Source organism: Octopus bimaculoides, chromosome 4 (assembly GCF_046866305.1).
Source record: "Octopus bimaculoides isolate indiv1 chromosome 4, ASM4686630v1, whole genome shotgun sequence".
NCBI lineage: Eukaryota > Metazoa > Mollusca > Cephalopoda > Octopoda > Octopodidae > Octopus > Octopus bimaculoides.
Window position 1 is genome coordinate 128419300 of NC_142931.1, and position 26005 is coordinate 128445304.

General features: G+C 35.7%; 1 protein-coding gene and 1 long non-coding RNA gene across 4 annotated transcripts in view; one reads left to right on the forward strand and one right to left on the reverse strand.

The window, feature by feature from the left end:
- LOC106871170 (uncharacterized) overlaps nt 1–26005 on the reverse strand; it is a 106863-nt gene that overhangs the window by 57615 nt on the left and 23243 nt on the right. For 2 of the 3 annotated variants that reach the window (XM_014917500.3, XM_014917498.3), the window contains exons 3-7: nt 23156–23306; nt 21632–21743; nt 16738–17012; nt 15314–15476; nt 11569–11643 (exon numbers count right to left, since the gene is read on the reverse strand). In XM_014917500.3, coding sequence (XP_014772986.1) covers nt 11569–11643; nt 15314–15476; nt 16738–17012; nt 21632–21743; nt 23156–23306 — 776 coding nt within the window. The remainder of the gene's footprint in view (nt 1–11568; nt 11644–15313; nt 15477–16737; nt 17013–21631; nt 21744–23155; nt 23307–26005) is intronic. The other variant, XM_014917499.3, reaches the window with a different exon arrangement.
- LOC128247631 (uncharacterized) lies at nt 1839–20110 on the forward strand. Its single transcript, XR_008264005.2, has 3 exons — nt 1839–2176; nt 2348–2426; nt 17241–20110. It is a non-coding gene; the product is annotated as an uncharacterized LOC128247631 (long non-coding RNA).

Here is a 26005-nt window from a genome sequence, read left to right on the forward strand (position 1 = left end):
TACTGAAAAATTAGTTTTCCTGCATTATCAGATTTATAAAATTTAATGAAAAATATATGTTGGAGCACTACAGAACTGGTTTAGAAACTTTTTTATACCACCTTGTAATCTATTTTATCTTTTTTATCTTTTTACTTGTTTCAGTCATTAGACTACGGCCATGCTGGGGCACCACCTTAAAAGATTTTAAGTCAAATATATCAACCCCAGATCCAAATGTGGTTATGTGCTTAAGAAGCTTGCTTCCCAACTATGTAGTCTTGGGTTCAGTCCCACTGCGTGGCACCTTGATATATATATATATGTAAAATAACAAACTAAGGAAAGGAATTCCTTCAAAGGGGTGTGCAAAACATCCACTTCACTGGTGCGTCAGTTGAATACCACATAAATATGGGTATAATGCAAATTACAAACAATAAATTAAATAGAGAGATACAATTGACAATCCAATAATTTATTTATATTATAATATAACATAATATACTATGAATGTAACATAATATAATATGATAAATATAATATAATATAACATTAAAATAATCATTAAAAAACCAAAATAGCCAACAGTTTGTTTCGAATTATATACATTTTATGACATATAAACAATTCAATTCACTTATATAAGTCTCATAAGAGCTAAGGTTTAAAGATAGAAGAAATCCCATGTGAAAGAACGGTTGAATTGTAAAAAAATTAATTCAAATGCCTATGTTTTATGAGCATGAGCGTTAACTTTTCAACTACATAGCAATTACAATTAAAAAGCAACTAAATTATAACGGACAAAATAATTTTCTTTTATGTTATATTATATTAATAGTATATTATGTTATATTATAATATAAATAAATTATTGGATTGGCAATTGTATCTCTCTATTTAATTTATTTTATATATATATATCATCATCATCATCATCATCGTGTAACGTCTGCCTTCCATGCTAGCATGAGTTGGACGATTTGACTGAGGACTGGCGAACTAGATGGCTGCACCAGGCTCCAATCTGATCTAGCAGAGTTTCCAACGTAAAAGTGGTGTTATTGTATGGGGCTGAGACATGGCGAACAACAGTTAAGTCAAATAAGCAAATACAATCATTCATTAACAGATGCTTGCATAGTATACTTAAAATTAGATGGCCCGAACACATAAGCAATATGGAGCTATGGCAAAGAACAAATCAAGTTTCGATTAGGGAGCAAATATTTAAGAAAAAGTGGAAGTGGATTGGTAGCATAATTAGAAAAGACACACCAAATGTAGCGAAAAGTGCTTTACAGTGGAATCCAGATGGATATAGAAAGAAAGGTAGGCCTAAGAACTTGTGGCGTAGCTCAAGACAAAAGGAACTAGAGAAAGGGGGACATTCATGGCAGAGTATAAGTACAGAAGCGAAAAATTATGTGACACGGAATTCAATTATAAGTGGCCTATACTCCGTGTTGGACGGTTAAAGGCAATAGAATAGAAGAGAAGGCTTTACAAGTTGAATCTACAGAGTCAAAGCCCACTGATAGTATAATTTCTAAAGCAGTTGTCCTCAATTCTATTTGAGTAACAGCTTGTCCATGTTACAAGTTAGGGTAATATACCCATTTTACAATTAATGTAACAAGGTGACCCTATTACAGGTTGACAAAGTATATCCCTACATCAAAAACTGGCACAATTTATACAAAACCAAACTTAATCATAACCTTTTATTCAATATGAATGTTACTTAGAAGATAAGATATAAAGGCATTAGATAATTAAAAAATGCATGATTTCTTATACTCCAATATATTAGGAATATATTGCTCCTGACAAGCTGGTATTGCAGCAGAAATGTGATTAGTATTGTTATTATTGGTCTACTAATTATCGTAGCCCATTATCTGTTTATTGAGTCAACATAGACAATATGACATTAAATATTAAATAAACAGCTTATTAACTTCATTCATCTAGATGTAGACACTGTTCATATTCGGCTGGAGCCAGAGAATAGCAGTGAATTCTTCACAAACAACATATCATTTCCAAGCTACTTTAAACTGGATATTGCCATAAAACTTCCTCTCTTTCCTTTTCTCTCTATCACATATTTTGGGTCACCAATTCACAGGATGGTTATATGCGATTACAATAGTTGATGGAGTTCATTATGAATTATGAGACTGCACAGCAGGTGAGAAATGTTTAACATGTTAATATGTATAGAAGTAGTGTAGTTACTACAACAAACATATTAGTGAAACTGCTGCTTACCTCAGTTATAATGACGGTAACATGTGTAATGTCAACTCAGTCAATTATTTACACATTTTTTCTTTTCTTTTCTTTCTTTTTTGCTGACTAGGTCTGGAGGAACAAAGAATGCCCATGGACTTCACAGATCCTCTAAGACTGATAAACCGTTAACATTCATTTAAGCTGTTGTAAGTTGACAGTTGTATTCTGAAGTGTTGGTATGGCTGTGTGGTTAAAAAGCTGTTATGCAATCCTGGGGCTTCAGGTTCAGTCCCATTACACAGTACTTTGGACGAGTGTCTTCTACTATAGCCCCAGACCAACCAATGTCTTGTGATTGAATTTGGTAGACAGAAACTGTAGAAGCTTCTGTGTGCATGTGGTGGTGGGGGATGTCTTTGTTTGTCCCACAGCCCCTGCTTGACAACTAGTGTCGATTTGTTTATGCCCCCATAATTTAGTGGTTTGGTAAAAGAGACCATTAGAATAATCACCAAACTTAAAAATAAGTATTGGGGTTGATGTGATCAACCAAAACCTTTAAAGGTAGTGCTTCAGCAAGGCCACAGTCCATCCAGTTGCTAAAATAAGTAAAACAAAAAGTTAAAAGACAAAGCTAATTATTAGCAAGGAGCCTGGTGGGGTTGACAAAACAAACTTGAAACTAGCCAGCTCTGAGGAGCAGAAGCCTTTGTAGTACCAATAGAAACAGCAGACAGAAGAGACATCTGTGGGTCAGAGGTCAATCAGTCAAATGGCCTTTCTTTGAATATAGTTTGTGATGTCTGTGTGTGCAGCAGCAACCCCACTCTAGAAGTGAGAGCATTACTTCATTGTGAGTATCACTTGAGCTTAGCTGAGGATCAGTAATTGTTGTAGGGCTGAAGTATAATTAAGCTCTAAAGAGGAAGACCAGTCTCTGAAAAATTGTTCAAGATATGTTAAAGATGTGCAATCACTATGAGAGATTTTCAGTGATTGTGAAATCTAGCACTTTGAGCTTCTCATGTTTAAGATGCCATAAAGTGTAATGATGCTTTCTTGATATGATCAGTGCTTGTACCTTTTAGCTGTTGAAAAAGATACAATTGGCATGACTACACTGAAATATACTTCTGAGGTCTTTTTCTCCTGGAGTTACTGGGAGTTTGACACGAGGTATCTAAGCTGCATGTGTATAGAAGGTCATGGGAGACTGAATAGTGCTGTTACCTGTGTGAGAGTTGGAGGTTCTCTACATCAGTGATCTGATGTAGAAAAGGAAAAGAGTGATAAACAGGACTGAACCCTAGGGTACACCAGAGTTGATAAAGTGCATGATGTTTTGCAGACACATTTTTATAGCCATCATGTATGTACACGTGTTTAATGGCTGAAATATAGTACGCACACGTGTGTACTGAAATTATAAAATTACACACTACTGATTGGTTGATTGATTGATGTATGTATGTATTTACGTACATGCAGACACACACACACTCACACACAAGATGGGCTTTCAATTTCTATCTGCTAAATCCACTCACAAGGCCTTGGTTGCCCCAGATCTGTAGCAGAAGACACTTGCCCAAATTGCCACACAATAGGACTGAACTTGAAACATGTGGTTGAGAAACAAACTTATTACCACATGGCCACACCTCGTTCACAATATTGTTACACAGGATCAAAAAATAAACTAGATCTACATCAGTTGTACAATATAAAACAGTAATTCCAGAATCAGTTTTCTAATAATGGTACATAACCTTTTATGGTTCCTTTGATTGGATTCTTTGAGGTTTCTACCATGACTATTTCTATAACAAAGCTAAAAAAAAAAAAAATAAGCATTGCTAAATGTTACAATCTCTGACTAGAATTCTATAATAGAAATTTTGTTTCATTATCACTGGAAGCATCATCATCATCATCATCATCAACATCATCATCATCGTCATCATCACCATCACCGTTATCATTATTATTAACACCATGATAACAAACATCGTCATCATCACCCTGCCCACCACCACCACCACCACCACCACTTTCATCATTGTCATCACTGTCATCACCATCACTGACAATGTTATAGCAAGTTGCCTGGCTACATTTAGCATTCATTGCAAAATCAAATAATGCAATTGGCCAGTTACAATCAAATTTTGTATCCAAGACGTGTGATCTGAAGAGAGGTTTTTAGGACTATATACATACATACATACATATATATGTATATACATGCATATATGAGTGTTTATATACATATATATATATATATAATACAAATAATAAATGAGTATATGCATATATACGTACATGTATGTGCATACCTACATCTACCTGTATATATACATATACACACACACACACACACACACACACATACATACATACATACATATATATATATATATATATATATATATATATAAAATATAGATATGCAGGGCAGGGAATCGTCAATTAGTAATAAAATTAATAATCAACAATTTTGCCGGGTAGCTCAGTATGAAAAAACCTTCTTCGGTAAAAAATTTATAATCATAAATATATAGGGATTGACAGTAACCTGCTTCTCCAACATACTGAGAATTTAGAAATAGCAGTCAAAGAACTACTGATTTCAAAACTACAAATTATTACTCCAGATTGATAGCGATATGTTTGATACACACAGAACAAAAAACAGTAGATAAGAGTAAAAAACACTTGCCTTTAGTTAATTTAGTACAATTGTTTCACAGTTAAGAGTAAAATACTCTATTCTGATCTTCAGCTAAATATTCTAATAAATTTCTTAACGTCTTCCTCACGTGGTATTGATGTTCACATGGTCAAAATTAGCGTGAGTTACTTAGACATTAACAAATTTATTAGAATATTTAGCTGAAGATCAGAATAGAGTATTTTACTCTTAACTGTGAAACAATTGTACTAAATTAACTAAAGGCAAGTGTTTTTTACTCTTCTCTACTGTTTTTTGTTCTGTGTGTATCAAAAATATCGCTATCAATCTGGAGTAATAATTTGTAGTTTTGAAATCAGTAGTTCTTTGACTGCTATTTCTGAATTCTCAGTATGTTGGAGAAGCAGGTTACTGTCAATCCCTATATATTTATGATTAAATATATATATATATATATATATGTATATATGTATACATATATTTATATAACACATACAAACACACATATACACACACATATATCTTCTAATTATAACCGCTGTTCATTCCCTGGATGAGGGGTGAACAAAAGAAATCAATGATGAATATATAATTGCTTTTGGTGTACAATCATTTTAGCTTACAACTTCACAAATTCCAGCTATTTTCATTAACAACAACAACAACAACAGCAAAGAACTACAAAACCAGATTAGAAATTATTGGAAACAAAGGTGAAAAACTGATATTTATACAACATAAACTGATTGGTTGATGAAATCTCTTTACAAACTCTAAACTCTGCATGTATTGTGATGTGTGAACATTTAATGGACAAATGTTGAGTAGCAACTAAAAACGAACAGCAATTGATCAATTATATATTATAAGCTTCTATTTGATGTAGAAATAATTTCTGTAAACATATGGTTGTTATTATTATTATTATTATTATTATTATTATTATTATTATTATTATTATTATTATTAACATTGTTCTTGACTGGTATTAGGTGGCTGTCATCCTCTTGGGACATCTATCGCATTTCATGCCTTATTGTAGACTTTTGTTTACCATGGCTGTTTTTCTTTGATCATAATCAATTCTGTATAACCCTACCCACCTGCTTTATCCTCACCATTTGTAATATTCTTTCATATATTGTCCTTGAGACAAATAAAAGAAAGCATCACCACCACCACTACCACCACCACCACCATGACCACATTCCCACTACCACCACCACAACCATTACCACTTTTTTGTTTTTTTTTCTTAAGGTAACAAGCTAACAAAATCATTAGCACTTTGTGAAGGAAAAAAAAAATGCTTAACAGCTTTTCATTCAGCTCTTTTATATTGGGTTGATTTTACATTTTATCCTGTTGAGCACTGAGGTTGATGTAATCAACTAACCCCACTACCTGAAATTATTGACCTACAGCCATAATTAGAAAGAATAATAATAATAATAATAATAATAATAATAATAATAATAATAATTATTATTCATCATCATCATCATCATCATCATCATCATCATCGTTTAACGTCCGCTTTCCATGCTAGCATGGGTTGGACGATTTGACTGAGGACTGGTGAAACCGGATGGCAACACCAGGCTCCAGTCTGATTTGGCAGAGTTTCTACAGCTGGATGCCCTTCCTAACGCCAACCACTCAGAGAGTGTAGTGGGTGCTTTTACGTGTCACCCGCACGAAAACGGCCACGCTCGAAATGGTGTCTTTTATGTGCCACCCGCACAAGCCAGTCCAGGGGCACTGGCAACGATCTCGCTCGAAAATCCTACAGGAGCCAGTCAGGCGGTACTGGCAACGGCCACGCTCAAAATGGTGCATCTCATGTGCCACCCGCACAAGAACCAGTCCAGGGGCACTGGCAACGATCTTACTTGGCTTGCCGGGTCTTCTCACGCACAGCACATTTCCAAAGGTCTCGGTCAGTAGTCATCGCCTCGGTGAGGCCCAATGTACGAAGGTCTTGCCTCACCACCTCAGCCCAGGTCTTCCTGGGCCTACCTCTTCCACGGGTTCCCTCAACTGTTAGGGTGTGGCACTTTTTCACGCAGCTATCCTCCTCCATTCTCACCACATGTCCATACCAGGGCAATCGTCTCTCTTGCACGCCACAACTGATGCTTCTAATGTTCAGCTTTTCTCTCAAGATACTTACACTCTGACGGGTATTCACATTGACATTACACATCCAACGGAGCATACTGTCTTCATTCCTTGCGAGCTTACGTATGTCCTCAGCAGTTACAGCCCATGTTTCACTGCCATGTAGCATGGTTGTTCGTACGCATGCGTCATACAGTCTGCCTTTTACTCTGAGTGAGAGTCCCTTTGTCGCCAGCAGGGGTAAGAGCTCTCTAAACTTTGCCCAGGCTATTCTTATTCTAATTATTATTATTATTATGATCCTCCGCCTCCTCCTCCTCCCCCTTCTTCTTACCATTATTATCATTATCATTATTACTATTATTATTATTATTATTATTATTTTATGTTTGACTTTTGTTTTGCATTTGTACAAGTTGGATCCAAGTCTCACCCAGAGACCTCAAGAGACAACAAGTTAGAAGTTCATGTAGGTGTTATGCCTAGGGTACCATATATTTGGATTTGTACAGTTTTGTTCAAGTGAATGTTTAAGAAACCATAAGAAAATTATGTTTGCTTTAAAATTTGAGATCACATAGACAGTATTTTACGTAGGATATGGGCAGTTCCCATGAGCACTATCTTTTGGACTTCAGCCATTTTGGGGTTTCCTGGTATCTGAGCTAGGTAGTAATCAGCCCGTTTCGCTGTCATTCCCAGGGCACCTATGACAATAGGTATTGTTTTCGTCTTCAGATTCCACATTTTGCTAATTTCTATTTCAAGATCTTTATATTTGCTCAGTTTTTGGTAGGTCTTGACAGATACGTTTATATCAATTGGGACAGTCATATCAATGAGGAGGCATGATTTTTGTCTGAAGTCTTTCAGTATGATGTCTGGCCTATTTGCGTCTATCTTTCTGTCAGTTTGAATGGTGAAGTTCCAGAGGAGTGCAATGTGATCATTTTCAAGTACTGGGGGTGGTTTGTGTTCCCACCAGTTTTTATCATGGGGCAAGTCCAGGTTTTTGCATATTACCCAGTGAATATATTGTGCAGCTCTATCATGCCTGTTGAGATACTCTGTAGGCGCAAGCAGACTGCACATGGAGACAACATGATCGATGGTCTCATTTTGTTGTTGGCATATACGACATAATGGGGAGCTGCCGTTCTTTAATATGTTGGCCTGGTAGTTCTTTGTAGGTAGGCATTGATCTTGGGCTGCTATGATAAACCCCTCTGTTTCTGATTTCAATCCAGAGGCCATTAACCATTGGTGGGTAAGGGCTTTGTCAATATCTGCATTATTCGCTCTCTTTGGGTATTTGCCATTGAGAGGTTTTCCATGCCATTTTTCAGTCATAATAGCTAAGGCAGCAATTTTAGCACGGGTTTTCAAGCGCTTAGCTTTTTCTGTAGGTGTTTCTAGTTCGTCTAATTCTTGAATTTGTTGCAATTGGAATTCACTTAGATATTCCTTTGCCTGTTTTGTTACTGAGTAAGATGCTTTCTTGCTTTCATATTTTAAGACAAGTTTTAGCATCCAGTCCTCAGAGTTTTTCATATAGGTGTCTAGGCCAATTGTGGCTACCTTCATTGATAATGCCAGCTGTAGTAGTCCTCGACCTCCCTCTTTTCTTGGCAGATAAAGACGTTCTATATCTGCCTTAGGGTGGTGCATTCTATGCATTGTCAACAGTTTTCGTATTTTTCTGTCAACATTACATATTTCAGTAATTGACCAGTTAACGATGTTGAAACTGTAAGTCACGACTGGTATGGCTAGAGCATTGATCGCTTCGATCCTGTTTCTCGCGTTCAGCTCTGTCTTCAGTATTGCTCTCACCCTGCGATAACATTCTCTTCTGATCCTTTCCCTCATCACTGAGTGCTTGATATTGTCCCCTTCAATTACCCCTAGGTATTTGTAGCTCTCCGCTGGTTCTAACTCTTTTATGACATTTTGCTGGTCAAGGTTCACATTAGATGTATTTGTCATTTTTCCTTTGATAAAGATAGCTTTTGCACATTTATCAAGGCCAAATTGCATCCTGATGTCATCACTGAATTGTTTAACAATCGCTAGTAGGCCTTTGAGTTGTTGGTCATTTTTTGCAAAGAGCTTTAAATCATCCATGTAAATGAGATGATTTATATTTTTATCAAATATTTTATAACCATACTGTGCATCATTGAGCAATTTTGAGAGCGGTATTAGGGCTAGACAGAAGAGGAGTGGTGATAGTGAGTCACCCTGGAAAATGCCACATGAAATTCTTACATCTCCAGCATTTAGAGATTCATTGTCATTGTTCAACATCAGTGTGGTTCTCCATGATCTCATACTTACAGATAAAAAGTTTCGCAGAGTAGGAGCTATTTTATACATTTCCAGACATTTCCTAATCCAGCTATGTGGTAGGCTATCAAAGGCCTTTTTATAGTCTATCCAGGCTATTGACAAGTTTTTGTGTCGCTTGTGACAATCTTCTAAGATCATCTTATTGATGAGTAGCTGATCTTTACAACCATAAGATCCACGTTTACATCCCTTTTGCTCATTAGGGAATATGCTACTTTCTATTAAAAAACTATAGGTGTACTCGGTTAGGACAGATGTTAGCGTCTTATACATTGTTGTTAAGCAGGTTATGGGGCGATAATTTTTTGGTTCGTTTGTTTCCTCATTTTTTGGAAGCAGGAATGTTAAACCATTAACTAGCCAAGAGGGCATCAAACTAGGATTTTGCAAAACATCGTTGTAAAGTTTTGTTAGCAGTTCATGGCTTTCTGGGAAGGCATTCAACCAGAAGTTAGGAATTTTATCCTTTCCTGGAGACTTCCATTTGCTTGACCTCCTGAGAGCAGATCTTATATCTTCTACCCTGACCCCCTCCCACTTTTGCTCCTCTAAGGAGTCTAGGTCTGTAGCTATTCTATCAATCCAAGGGGCCTTTTCATTGTGTGTTTTATCTTCTGCCCAGATTTTATTCCAAAATTCTTGCACTTCTTCTTTTGATGGGACAGACTTTATTGTTACTGGTGTTTTCCCTATCTTCCTGTAGAAATTTTTGGGGTTATTTTTGAACATGTTATTATCTCGGAAGAATTTAACACGCTTTTCATACCTTGCTATGCGGGCAGCTTTAGCACATACCTTTTGCTTGATGGTTTCTATGGTGGCATCAATGTCAACTATGGTTTTCATGTTTTATTATTATTATTATTATTATTATTATTATTATTATTATTATTATTATTATTATTATTATTATTATTATGGTGGCAAGCTGGTAGAATTGTTAGCACGCTAGATGAAATGCTTAGTGGTATTTTGCCCATCATAACGTTCTGAGTTCAAATTCTGCCAAGGTCAATTTTGCCTTTCATTCTTTTGGGGTCGATAAATTAAGTACCAGTGAAACACTGGGTCAATGTAATCGACTTAATCCCCTCCCCCAAGCTGCCCTTGTGGCAAAAATTTGAAATCATTATTATCATTACTACTACTACTACTACTACTACAACTACTACTGCTGCTGCTGCTGCTACTACTACTACTACTACTACTACTACTACTACTACTACTACTACTATTATTATTATTATTAAGGTGGCAAGCAGGCAGAATCTTTAGCATGCCAGGCAAAATGCTTAGTGACATTTCATCTTTAAGAGATATATTATCATACAACAATTAGGTGGCACTTCCTTTCCTATTGATTTTTGACAACAATATCCATCCAATTAGCCTTCATCTCCACTTTTGTGCAGATTAGCATATCATAGAGTATGGTGACTTTATGCTCTGAAACCTTTTCTGAATTATGCTTATGTTACTGCTTTTCTGATGGTGTTTCATAATGATGTCATAACTTGTGTAGCATGAAAACCTAAACTCTGACATACCTGTAGATGTAGTCTCCTTTAGCCAAGACTGGGCAGCCAGAGACAATATGATTAATTATTTCTTTCCAGCATCTACACTGTTGCAGTGACAGTATGTATATTAGTGTATAATATGCTTTTGATGTGTATATAGTGTACAATATGATTGTGTACCACTAATCAAGAATACTTTAGTCTCAGCTTTGAATCCTGAACTCCTCAGCCTCCTTTGCAACACAACGCAAACAGGTAATACATACATATACAAGTGACGAACAACCATATTTTATCAGAAGAGATCTTTATAAACATCGAGATTTTTATGATATCAAAAGACCACAAATTATACTCTGTTGAGATAGCAGAAAGGAGATTAATGAGATGATTGGTGAAGTTACTCCATCTGTGGTAGTTATGGTTTTAATTGTCTTGATACTGAATGCATCTTCCTTGACAAGACAAACTGTCAGGGATCAGATTTCTGAATTCATTAAGTAAGAATTGACAGATGTAGCTATTACAGAGAAATAGGGAGTATCATTAAAAAGAAAAATTAGAGTTGAATCTATCAGTGTTAGCAAAGATTTAGCAACAAAGAGCAGCAAAACAGAGAAGATAGTAAACTGATTAGAAGAGATAAACAGAAAAGGCATCGCTTACAACACACTTGCAGGAAGAAAGGCCCTTAACCACTTCCTTGATGAAGGATATGTTCCTCAGGTTAGGGCACATACTCTGAAACACAAGGGAATGAATAATGTTTGATGAGTGAGGATGAGTAAGATAGAATGTAGCAAAAGTCACACTTTGGTCTTTAGAGGACTGTACTATCCAATTCCAAGCAGATGTGAGCAATTTTTTGGAGACACTTTGTTGAACAGTCAATAAAGAGCAACAGATGGAGATGGTAGATTTCAATGCCTACCTAGACAGTGTGCAATGAACTTTGGTTGAAAATGCAGAGTGTTGCAAAAAACTACTTCTGCAGATAAAATAGTAGATATGCTAAATGGCGTCAAGAAATTGTATTATTACTAAGTGGGATATTCTTCACAATGTTATCAGGATGTTGTTGATCTTCCATTACTTTCGCAAACATCAGTAACTTTATTCAGCTGAATATACATCATTGATTGGTTAAAATTACCCAAATACGACAACTTTTACAGGAAATAACTTCTAAAATACAAAACTTTGTCAAAAACGTTAAGAGTAAACCGTGTTCTACGTGACACATTCAACCAGTATCCAAAGTTTCAAACTGTTTAGTTAAAAAGAATGAATTTTAAAAAATCTGTGACTGAGATTGAAAAGATCTAAGAAACACAATTTCAAAGCTGTCATTTTGTCGGTGACTGCACAATTTGTCAACGTCCTGAAAATAGCACTTGTATTTTGATATGAAACCCCAGGAAATTTTTGCAAATTTGAATTCTACACGCAGGACTTCATACGATTATGCCTAAAAAAAAAATTGTAGTAGAGTGTGATTTAAGGCCTAGGCCTATTTGGCTGCTATTTTTAGCATGCATAACAATCATCTAAATGACTGTGACAAAAATATTCGATCAATAAACAAGTCCGCTTTTTAATACAAAGGGATATCTCATGTAAGTAGTCAAATCGATAAAAGTGCATCCTTATTCTAGGCATGCCTAGATATCAGTAAATGCAGACTTAATTTCTAAAAATTCATTGTCACCCACAAAATGTTCATATCGCCCACCATTTTCTAGCAATTCGCCCATTGCCCACTTGTAAGTTGAAATCGCCCACTTTGGGAAGCTATAATTTAGATCAATCTAGAGATTATGACAGCTATTGCCATTTGATAGTCATGCTAAGAAGAAATGGTTTCAAAGGCTGGATTACTATAATGTGCAGAAGTGTCTGTTTGGTGGGAAAACACTTGAAACTTCTGTATGCTATAGCACAAAAACCTTTGCTATAAAAATTGGAGATATTGAAGAGCACCTCACTTGAACTATGACATATAAAGGTCATGTCTGTTTATGTAGGTGTCACCATTATGATGTTGGACACTAAGATGGTTAGCACTATTCTGAATAAGTACCTAGAGGCAATGAGAGCATGCATTAACCAAGAAAAGTTAGTAGGTTTACAACCCAGCACCTAGAGAGACAAGTCCATATGGGAGGGTGCTCACTGTGGCAGATCCAAGAGATCAGTTGAGGTTGTTCGATTCAAACTGGACTTTTAGGTAAAGAATAACAAGAGGTCAGAGAAGGCTGGCAATCTTATTCAGAAATAGGTTGAGAGGAGGAAGTGGTCAAAGAAAGTCAGGCAGAAGTAACTTATGGCTATATCAATTCACCTGACTGTGATACCTTGTCCCAGGAAACTTCTGATCAAAGTCAACTACATATTCTTTCACTTTAGTGGAAGGGATAACTTCAGTAGGGATTCATTTAATGTCTATGCATTTTCAACTGGTGTACTCATGTTGAACAGTTGTCATCACTTGTGGTATGGATCTAGCTGTTACCTGGGTGTACTGTAAAAGGAATGGTGAGGAGATTTCCTCTGTCTGATGGCCATGGTGAAAGAAGTTATTGTGAATGCACTTGAAACACTTGAGTTCAGCTTTTCCCCTTAGGTTATACTCTCATCAATTTCTTTTATGTGCTATATATGTAGAAAGTCAATGGAAAAATAGGAAAAGCTGCCCTCCAGTAAATTTTATGAAAGGTGAGTGAGTGGCAAAACTGGCATGGTTAGATAAATCCACATTATGTGGTTGTAGGCAAATGAAAAGAACGGGAAGAAGGTACTGGCTTTTGGTGTTGTAAAGTAAAAATTTGAGGGTTTAAGTAGGATGACCTGAATCATTCTTTGTAGTTATCCAGAGGTATTCTTTCTTGTCCTTATTTTGGTGTTTTGTACAATGTTAGCGTTGTTTATTATTGAATATTTATTAATGTAATAAACATTTATCTCAATGTAACTTCCCAACTGATTCCTGTTATTGTTCTTTTTCTTTTGTATTTTGCCTTTATACTGTCCCCAATATCTTGAATTTTTATGGACAAAAAAATTATCATTGACAGCAGTGGTGTTATTATTATTATTATTCCTAGGAGCGGTGAGCTGGTAGAATCACTAGCACGCTGGACGAGACGCTTAATTGTATTTCGCCTGTTGCTACGTCCTGAGTTCAAATTTTACATGGTTGACTTTGATTTTCATCCTTTTGGGGTTGATAAATTAAGTACCAGTGAAATACTAGTGGGGTCAATGTAATCAACTAGTCCCCACCCACAAAATTTTTGGCCTTGTGCCTTTAGTAGAAAGGATGATTATAATTATTCCTTTCTACAATAGGCACAAGGCCTGTATTATTATAATTATTTATTATTGTATACGGTTGTCCATGTCTGTTATACATACATACATACAAACAAACATACATACAAACAAACATACATACAAACAAACATACATTGTGACTGTCAACTTGCAAATGAATATGACCATCATTTGCAAATTATCTGATTCTAGCTGTTAAACACAATGGCTATCAGCAACGCCTATGCTGAAATTTAGAGTCAATTACAGCTTGCACAGCATCACTAAAACTCTCACCTACAAAGCCAAGTAGTCCAGAAACAAGCAAGTGCAAGATCTCTGACTTCTCAATGATGTGGATGTTATTTCAGAATTTCCTTCTTCTAGAGAAATGTCGAACCAAAGACTACAGGTCTCTCCCTACAAGTTGCAGGATGGCCATTTATTCTAATGAGTTAACGGGTCCTTTGACAAGTTTTGTTTTTCAAAGGTTACTGGATTAGTCACTGGTAACCTGGACCATGCAGGGGTTGTACTGGGTTACATGTTGCCGGTAGCACTAAAATTGATCTAAGTTCTGACATACACACACACCTGTCCATACATACATACATACGTACGTACATACATACATACATACATACATACATACATACATACATGCATATACATATGTATATATATTTTATATTGATATTAATATAATCAATTCAACATAAACTCACACAATTTTTGTGATTCTTTTTTTGTATTTTGTAATGCATCCATCACTCTTGTGACAAATAAAAGAAATCATCATCATCATCATCATCATCATCATCATCACCATCATCACCATCATCATCATCATCATCATCATCATCATCATCATCATCATCATCATCAGCATCATCATCATCATCATCATCATCCTCATCATCATCATCATCATCATCATCATCATCATCATCATCATCATCATCATCATCATCATCATCATCATCATCATCATCATCATCATCATCATCATCATCATCATCATCATCATCATCATCATCATCATCATCATCATCATCATCATCATCATCATCATCAAGATTATCGTGATTAATGTATTTACCTTCAATAATTGAGAGTGAGGAAGTTCAGTGAAATTATTGATGGCTATTTCCTTCTTCGTTCTGGCCAGCTGAGCAGTTGGCCTGAATGGTCTTCCAATTGTAGATACAGGATAACTCACTTGTTGTGCAGGAGATAGGGGAGACAAGGATCCATTTGAATGACTTTATCAATAAAAGAGATAAAATATCAAGATGTTAATTATTTCACACCTGAAGGGAAATGACAGATTTGGCACTAGACAACAAATAATAGACATTCAAATTATATGGTAACTTCAGAGAAATACAATAGCTGTGACTCTATTTACAGAAATATCACATACTTAGTTGTGACTGTACGTTTAAGCAGGTGCTAGAATGGCTGTGTGGTTAAGAAGATTGTTTTCCAACCACATGGTTTCAGGTTCAGTCCCACTGCATGGCATATTGGGTGAGTGTCTCCGACTATGGCAATGGGCTGACCAAAGCCTTGTGAGTGAATGTGGTTGATGAAAACTGAAAAGAAACCTGTCATACATAGGCACGTGTGTGTGTGTGTTTCTATAGAGAGGTTATGTGTCTCCAGCCAATGAGTCTGATGAGTCACTTTATACAGCTAAGAGCTTTATAGGTGTGTAACCAATGGTTACTTTCTGAACAACCATATAAATATATATGATATATATATATATATATATATATATATATATATATATATATATATATTCACATACATACATAAATGGCACTGTGCTGGTGGCACATAAAAAGCACCTTTCAAGCATTGGGCCTCATGGAGGCAATGATTGAGACCTTTGGTATGAGACCTTACTTGGAAAACAGTACAGAGTTAGCAACAGGAAAGGCATCCATCTGTACAGCTATGTCTTAGCGGCATATTTGTCTAACATATGCTAGCATGCAAAAATGAATATAAACACAAATAAATGAAAGGCCACAGTCAAATGACTGAAACAAGTAAAAGAAAAAAGAACATTTTATTTTTCTCTATGGCATCTTCTTTACTCTTAAAACACTTGACTACCATGCTGTTACACCGATAATTGTGTATGATCCCTTCCTGTACAACTTGATTAATTATGCAGGTGACTAGGCCATATCCTATTCTGCCAGATATTTTAAATATCTGTAACACTGCTGCCATTAAGAATGGCTAGACCCTCTGTCAAATTCACATTATGAAAATTCTCTGTCTCCACACTTAGCAGCCATTCATAATAGCATTTCATAACTCTTTCTTTTCAGAAATATGAGGATATCTGGGTAGAATCTAATTTATGCGTGAATTCTGTAGAGATTTCATGATTTTTAAACAAGCACTAAAAGTAAAAGTTTGGAAATTCAAATTTCAATTAATTTTCATAAATTTAAATATATCACTTTCTTTTTTTTTTTATTATTCTTTGATTTTTTTTTCACTCACCTGTATTTATTGGACATTTTAATCTGATGGAGTGTAGTGATAAATGGTGAGGTGTATTTAGATCTTGGACTGGTATTTTGAAATTCAGAATTTTCCCAATAATGCTGAGTACCTTCTGTGAAAGAAGATTCTGAGGATTCTATAGGTTCCATCAGTTCGTTCTTACAAAGGGTGGGTACTACAGCGAAGCCCGACAGTTGAGTGCTGGGAGAAGAGTATGTTTCACTTATACTGTGGTCAGTAGCATAACTGTAGTCAGTTTCTGAATAATCAACCTAAAGGGAGAATTAGATGAGATTAAAATGACAGTTTATTGCTCTTAATCAAATTTTATTATTCACTATACACAACCTCCACAAATTCATATTCATTGCATACAAATCCATCTCCATCTCTAAACATTTCTCACACTAACTTCACTCTGGTGCATTTACCTACCCATCCATCTTTGTCTTTCACAGTTACATTGCATCTTGATTTTACATCTCTCTTTCTCTTTCCAGGAGGGGAAACCATTTATTCACCACTTCAGCAAGACACTAGCTCCAGTCTTCGCATCATACTTAGAAAGCATTCAGTCCACAGTGTGAAGTGGTTGGCATTTGGAAAGGGCATCCAACTGTAAAAACCATGCCAAAACTGACCTTATCTGTACTGGTGCCATGTAAAAAGCACTCAGTCCACTCTGTTGGGATGTTTGGTGTTAGGAAGAGCATCCAGTCATAAAAGCCATGCCAAAACAGACACAGAAGTTTGGTGTAGTCTTCTACCTGGCCAGCTTCTGTCAAACCATTCAATCCATGCCAGCATAGAAGGTGGACATTAAACGATGATGATAATGATGATATCCCGCAACACTATATCCCACTTAATAGAGGGATTTTGTCTTGTAGACTTGGTGGCCTCAAAAGAACTGGTATTATGAAAACAAAGTCCCTTGTACACTCTATGAAGTAGTTCACACTAGGAAGGACATCCAGGTGTTGAAATCATGCCAAAGTAGACATTGGATCTTGGCACAACTCTCCAGCTCATCAAGACATGTTGAACCATCGAACCCATGCCATCATGAAAAAACAGATGTTAAAAAATAGTGGTGGTGGTGGTGGTGGTGGTGGCATGACAGTGATGATGATGATGATGACGACTCAATATATCTTTTGAAACATTACTCCATAAGTGAAGAACTATTGCTGTTTGGCCCCAGTGTCCTAGATGTGTCTTTTTAAGACAGTAGGATATGAGGGATTTGTCTTATTTATAGTCACCTCAGTGACTACAAAGAGGCTCCAACACTGGCTTATCAAACAAAGAGTTCATGAGGTTGCTTATCCACTGCTTGGCCTTGATTCAGCTGAACTAGAACTAAAGGCATTCTTGTTATGAGCACCTTAACTTTTGGCATTTCTAGAACTATTTTATCTGCTTTTCTTTTAATTTAAGGGAGACTTAGCAGCTATTTCTACCAATTCAAGTTCACTGACTCAAAGGAAAGGTGACATATAGGCAATATGTGAAATATGGAGAAGGAAATACACTGACTGAAGAGGAATGAGTTAAATATAGTTAAGGTGTGCAATTGCCAATTTACTAGAAGACTGAGTAAGTGACTAGGTATCAGAAATATTACTGGATATGCACATTAAATACAAATATATTACTTTTAACATGTATTGGAAGATTACAGGTAAGTTTACCCCCATCAATTCATCACAGGAGAGTTCACCACCATCAGTTCATCATGAAGAAAGTTCACCGTGAGGGAAGTTTACTGAGAAAATATATCCATAGTATCTCACCATTGTGTTAAAAATAACTTTATTGAAAAAAAAAAAAAGTAATGAAGATCAAAACATGCAATCAGGGATTTTATCTTTTGGATTAAAACATAGTATGTACTAAATATGAAGAAGAAAAAAAGCTTAATTTTAAATTCATACTTCTTTACAACATAAATCAATACAAAATTCAAATTTACATTATTCAAAATTGTGTTTGAATCGATGACGGTGAATTGATGACCGTGAACTTACCAGACATTGGACTGGAATGTAAAATATCTCTAAGATAACATAAGGGAGTATTCATATTTGAGTTAGTGGTCAGGGTATTCATCCAATGACGAAATGGATTTCCACCAGGAAATGTACCATCTGCTCACCTATTCTCGAAACAGCTGTAAGGGACTATCTGCACACCTTTTGCCCTCTTCTTATCCAGCTTTGTATTCTACCTACAATGACCAGCTCTACCTAATACCAGTAATTTGTATTAAGCATATAACTGTCCTGGGTGAATACTGGCATATAGCATAACCATTATGAACACTCCTCAACTGATCTTTTATTGACCTGTTGTGATCTAAACTCCATAACATTCAATTCTACTCTCATGTTCTGTCAATGCTTAAATAAATAAATGTCATAATCTGACCTGGCACCAGCTGTTTGCCTGTTTATACCTTTATTCTATTATACACGTACCAGCTCAATTGAAACACTGTCTATGGCTGATCTTCATTATGCAACAATTTTTTAGCTGCAGATGGAATTAGAGTTTTGGAAGCAAATCAATTTGAGCACTAATTCTACAAACCCATTATCTTACGTGTGTGTGTGTGTGTGTGTGTGTGTGTGTGTGTGTGTGTGTGTGTGTGTGTGTGTGTGTGTGTGTGTGTGTGTGTGTATGTGCATGTGTGTGTGTATGCACGTGTGTATTATACATATACGTATACATTATACATATATACATGTATATATGCATAGATATATATATGTGCATGTATGTAAAAAAACATTCATGCTGGCACCATGTACAAGAACACTCATGCCAGCATCACATAAAAGCACCCATGCTGGCTTCATAGAAAAAGTACCCAGTACACTCTTTAAAATGGTTGGTATTAGGAAGGATATCCAGCTGTTGAAACCATGTCAAAACAGACAAATGGCACCTGGTGCAGCATTCTGGCTTGCTAGCTCCTGTCAAACTGTTCCACCAATGCCAGCATGGAAAACAGATGTTAAATGATGATGATGATGATATATGCATACATACATATGAGCGAACAAATGAAAGACAATAACACTCAACACATTTGGTAGGAGTTATATGTTTTTAATAACAGCCTGACTTAGTTCGACACACTCACATACAAATGTACCTATTTGTATATATATATTTTTCAAATAAATTACGTAACATCCTTCTCCAACTACAGTTCTCATATTCGGTTAAAATGTCTTACGTTTAAGCTGGTTCTCATGCATTTCCCTGAAGAGAAGATTACATTCTTATCAACATCACTTATTCTTATGGAAGGTATAATTTGTAATCTTTGAAACATATGTTGGAAATAAAAGTATGCAGTTAACATATGCGTTTTACTCCATTTACTAAATTTATACACACACACACACACACACACACACACACACACACAAACACACACACACATATAGCAAAAATTTAGAGCTTGGAATGCCTTTGTAGCGAGTCATGTTAGCACTATTTTGTTGTGGTGGCATGGCACAGTCGTGCTATGCCAAAATCATTCAATCACTGCTGGCCGCATAGGATACACACGATCCAGCAGTGAAGCACAAGTTTTGAAGGGCAAATATCAGTTCCTGAGAAGACATCAAGATGTAAACATATCAGTTGTTTGTCCAGACGACAAAACGTTGCTGAATTAATGCCAATCAGAAAACAGCATTCAATCAACTATGGGATTTCTATCTCACCTCACAACCACTACAAAACTCATTGGATATTTTAGATTTGCAGCCAAGTACTGTACTATATTGATGTTTATTAAGAAATTAACTCATGTCTCACTATACCCTGTTGCCTTGAACGCTTACCTCTGATGTGCCTACCACTTTATATGTGACCACGGAATAAATCGTGATGTTCATTTGCATAAAAAAACATTGTCTTCTGGTATTTATCATTACATCCCTGTAAACACTTATTTCTGAAACTTTCTTACATACACACTATCCTAGCCAATGTGGTATCGTCTTTCTAATCTTCCTCTTGTTACACCTTCTCGGATGTGGTGTAGAATTTCCTTGGGAACAGGAAAGCTGACAACTGTCAAGAGATTGTGAAGGAACTGCTCTTGAGTTTGCAGGCACTTGAATATAGAATGAGCATTAGATTGCATTGCTTACACAGTCACTTGGGTGAGTTTCCAGGGAACCTGGGTCATGTTAGCAAAGAACATGGTGAATGCATTCATCAGAATATAAAAGTAACAGAAGAACACTACCAAGGCCAATGGGACATAAACATGATGGCAGACTGCTGCTGGAGATTAATGAGAGACATTCCAGAGGTTGTGCACAAGAAATCGTCAAAAACTAGGAAGTTCTTGCAGTAATAAGATAATCAGAATGAATGACCACAATGATTAAAGATTCTGTATTCATGTTTTGTTATCACCAAGCTTAATTCTTACATGCATTTACTTCCACAATTTGTGTTTTGATTTATTGGATTTTAAAAAATGACATATTATCAATTAAAAATTGCATCTATGTATGTTTAATTCTTCCTTTATGAACATTAAATACCTGTTTCTAGCAAATCTAAAAGATTTAATATCTCAAAAATCTGATGTGATAGACAAAATTTTATGTCAGATTTGGATTCAGCACCTCAGAATTAGCTAAAACCTATCGATAAACCTTGTGCCAGAAAATATGTGTTGACCAGTGTAATTTCTTTTAAGTCACAAAATTTTAAAAAAAGAATGCAAAGAGTTTAGCAATAAAAGGCAAGTTCATAGAATACTTAAAACACACACACACACACACACACACACACACACACACACACAAGAAACTCTCAAACACATACACCCAAAGCTATCCAATTTTTATCAACTTACAGGCATTAACCCTTTTTTGTTGTAAACTTCTCTAATACTTCTAATACTGTCATCTTCAGTTGATATTCTTGAATGAGTGTTTCTTTTGCTCATTTGCATAAATCGGGGATTTCTGAGGATTAGAAAAGATATTTCTACAATTATCAACCAAAATCCAAAAAAAAAAAAGTGTACTGATTACAGTAGATTTTTATTTAGTTGTTATAGTGTTTTAGCTTCAGGTCAGTACCGAATGAGCAGATTTTGACCAAAGGCACACTAACCATCTTCTACTATAGATCCAAGTTGACCAAAGCCTTGTGAGTGGTTTTGGTAGATGGAAGCTGAAAGAAGCCCATAATGTGTGTGTATATATGTATGTGCATGTGTGTGTGCGCATGTGCATGTGTGCGCATGTGCATGTGTGCATACGTGGTACTGTCTACTTGCCTTGACTTTTATGTGATAGCTGTAAGCAAGTGTCACCATCATGCAAATGGTGTCCTTCTTTTATCATCTTCTAAGACATGTCTGATCATGGGGAAATATTACCTTACTTAGAAACAGGTGAAGGTTGGCAACAGGAAGGGCATCTGGCAGTAGAAAACCTGCCTCAACAAATTCCATCCAACCCATTCGAGCATAGAAAAGTAGACAGTAAAACAATGATTCACTTCCCATCATATCTCCCTCACTTGTATTCTGCTATGTATTATATACACGCAGTTCTCAAGTTTTGTTTTGAAACAAGAGATAATACTTATTTTCTTTATTACTTTCTTAGCTAATCTAATTTCAGGCTATCTCTAATACTCAAATCTCCTCTAAAATTACCTGCAATCAGAATCACATAACAATACTTGCTAAGCTGGCCATTAAAAATTTACTTGCAATGAAACCAAAATTGGTAAATGTATATTTATCTGTCGCAATCATTTGATGCAATAAATAACAAGTCTTTGAATATGAGAATGTTGAATTTATAACTGGTAATAGAAGCAGACGGTATAAAGAAAACATACCACTGAAGAGATATTACTATTAACGAGAATAGTATTACTCTTTTACTCTTTTACTTGTTTCAGTCATTTGACTGCGTCCATGCTGGAGCACTGCCTTTAGTTGAGAAAATCGACCCCAGGACTTATTCTTTGTAAGCCTAGTACTTATTCTATCGGTCTCTTTTTGCCGAACCGCTAAGTTACGGGGACGTAAACACACCAGCATCAGTTGTCAAGCGATGGTGGGGGGACAAACACAGACACACAAACACACATACATATATATATGTGTACATATATACGATGGGCTTCTTCCAGTTTCCGTCTACCAAATCCACTCACAAGGCTTTGGTCGGCCCGAGGCTATAGTAGAAGACACTTGCCCAAGGTGCCACACAGTGGGACTGAACCCAGGACCATGTAGTTGGTAATCAAGCTACTTACCACACAGCCACTCCTGCACCTATATTGATTAAACAGAAAACATAATTGCGCATAAAATAGCTTCATTACTTTCTAAGATATCAAATGGTTTTATACCCACATGTTCCAAGAAGTAGCATCCTCAAGAGACAGTTTTGAAGGAGTTTCAATTGGTGAATGAGGTAACTCGATCTCCTGAAAGCGTTGTACCTGGTGTTTACCTTTATCAATGTCTACCTTCCGAATAAGCTTTTTTGTTTGATTGGTTTTCTCTAAAATAACAGAAGAGAATGAATTAATAATATTGCTTTGTTTTGATTTTGTAAAAGCAACATTAAATAATTATAAATGTTAATCTTACATCAACATCATATTACATCCATTTTTATTTATTTTCATGGGTTAGATGAGTCTTCTCCACCATAGCATCTTGATAATTGTTGTGATATATAGTTACCTCTTTTAGGGGGTTCAATATTCTGAAATCACCCTTCTCTACTTTTTCTCATGCCTTTCTTGATAATCTATTTTTAGAGGTTTCTTCTATTTGAAATGCTCTGCATTTCTCCTAACTACTCTCCTTCATACACATAACATGTCTCTGCCAGCTTAATTTTCTCTCTTACACACTATATTTGATTCATATGTCATGTTTCCTCTTAGTTCATTTGTGTTCCATCACTCATACACACTAACATTACATTTCCAATGGAGCATGCTCATGTCATTTGTTTCTGTTCTTAACACATCTTCTATATTCAATGCTTAGATTTCATCACCATCAACATCATATTTTGTACACAATTGTCATACACTCTTTTTTTTTTCAATCAAAGGGAGAATCCCCTTGCTATAAGCAGAGATAATAACTCCCTGAACTTTTAACCACCTCATTCTTACTCAGGAGCTGGCCTAATCTCCACTGTAGATTAGGTCAGCTAGGCAGCAAAAACTGGTAACTATCCAGATGTTTAAAAAAATCTATTTCAGAATTTCCCACATTTGAAGTCCTTTTTTTTATATCAATCAACTTGCCTATGAGCCCATTAAATCGCTTGTGCATCTTTATTTCATATTAATACATATTGATCATGTGAAATATCATACAACAAATATGCTGTTCAGCAAAAACAAGTCATTGGGATCTTTTTTAAAACGGGGGCCACATTTTTCATTAACGAAACACTTTGAAACTTGGAACACTGGTAGAATGTGTCATATAAAACATCTTTTTCTCTTAGTCTTCTTAAAAAAAAAAGAAATCCATAAATTATTCCATGTTAAAGTTGTCGTATTTCTGTAATTTCAACCAATCACTGACGTCCATTCAGCCGATATACATTAAGTGCCGACTACATAAACAAACGATTCTGAAACAATTAACCCTAACCCTAACCCTAACTCTAAGCCTAACCCTAACCCTAGGGTTAGGGTTAGGGTTAAAGCAAATTTAAAATGAAAAAAGCAAATAAAATGAAGGTATGGAGATTAAATACGCTTTACATCGCTTAATCAGCCAAAGGAGTAAATCTAAACAACTGAATACTTGTCAGTGATTGGTTGAAATTATCGAAATAAGACAATTTTTTACATGACATAAATTCGAATACAAAAATATTTTTCTGTTCTATAACACAAAATAGATAAGTATACGAAGTTTGAAAGTCTTTCGGTACCAAAAACACTACGTAAAACATTAATGAAAAATGTGGCCCCCGTTTTAAAAAAGATCTAGTCATTGTTGCATAAGTATAATATTTCAAAAATAATGGTAAGTTTTGGATGACCATTGACATTATCATTCTGAATCTCCCTCCCATCTAAGTGATCACTAGTATGGCCACTATACAATCAAGATTATGAGATACTTGTTTTTCTATGTCACACACTAGTGGCTCCTTGAGTACTTTAACAAAAGGTAGTGTTGTCATTCTTGATATTGACAAAGACTTTGACTGAACTGCGAACCATACAACGTTGTCTGTGTGTGGTCACTATCTATCTTGCATCTCTTGAATCAAAGGTTTCCTGTCACAGGCATACAATGTGTCTCACAGGAAACTTTTATACAGTTTGAAACATCTCAACCTTCTGCACACAAATCTAAACACCTCACACCAGACATCTGGCACATGAATGGTGTTAAGTAGCTAACACCATACATGCCAAACACATCTATAACATGACTAGACCTACAGCATGACTAGACACAAAAGTAAAAACTTTTACAAATCCCAGGCTTCACAATCTCTGATGACATTTCATGTTAACACAGCATCATGAGAAGTCATAAAAAAAAACTTTGGCTCTGAATAGTTGGTGATTCTCTATGACACCCAAATGTGACCCACATTAGGTTATTAGGTTATTTTGCAACTTGATATACACATATATATTAGATTCCTTTTCCTACATGCATTAACTGACAAAAATCCAAGCTATCATCCAAACTGACACCATCAGACTGAGAAGGTATGTAAAGGTTATGAGTACTGTTCCTCTTTCTCAGAATAAATTTTTAAAAAATTAAAAAAGACAGCTTTTATTTATTTTCATGGGTTAGATGAGTCTTCTCCACCATAGCATCTTGATAATTGTTGTGATATATAGTTACCTCTTTTAGGGGGTTCAATATTCTGAAATCACCCTTCTCTACTTTTTCTCATGCCTTTCTTGATAATCTATTTTTAGAGGTTTCTTCTATTTGAAATGCTTTCGCATTCAGATTACTCTGTCAAACGTAATACTTACTTATTCACATCATTTTGAATTAATCGTGCATTATCTCATATCTTCAAGATTTCAATGATGTGAATGCTTATTTTTAGAATGACAGTGTAAGATAGGTGTGAGAGGCTAGATCTGGCTTGCTTAAATGCTAAAGGGTTAAAAAAAAAAGAGGCTCTGGCCACTGATAAGGAAATAATACAGTCACAGCACTGAAGGGTATTTTTTAAATAATTTTTAGCTT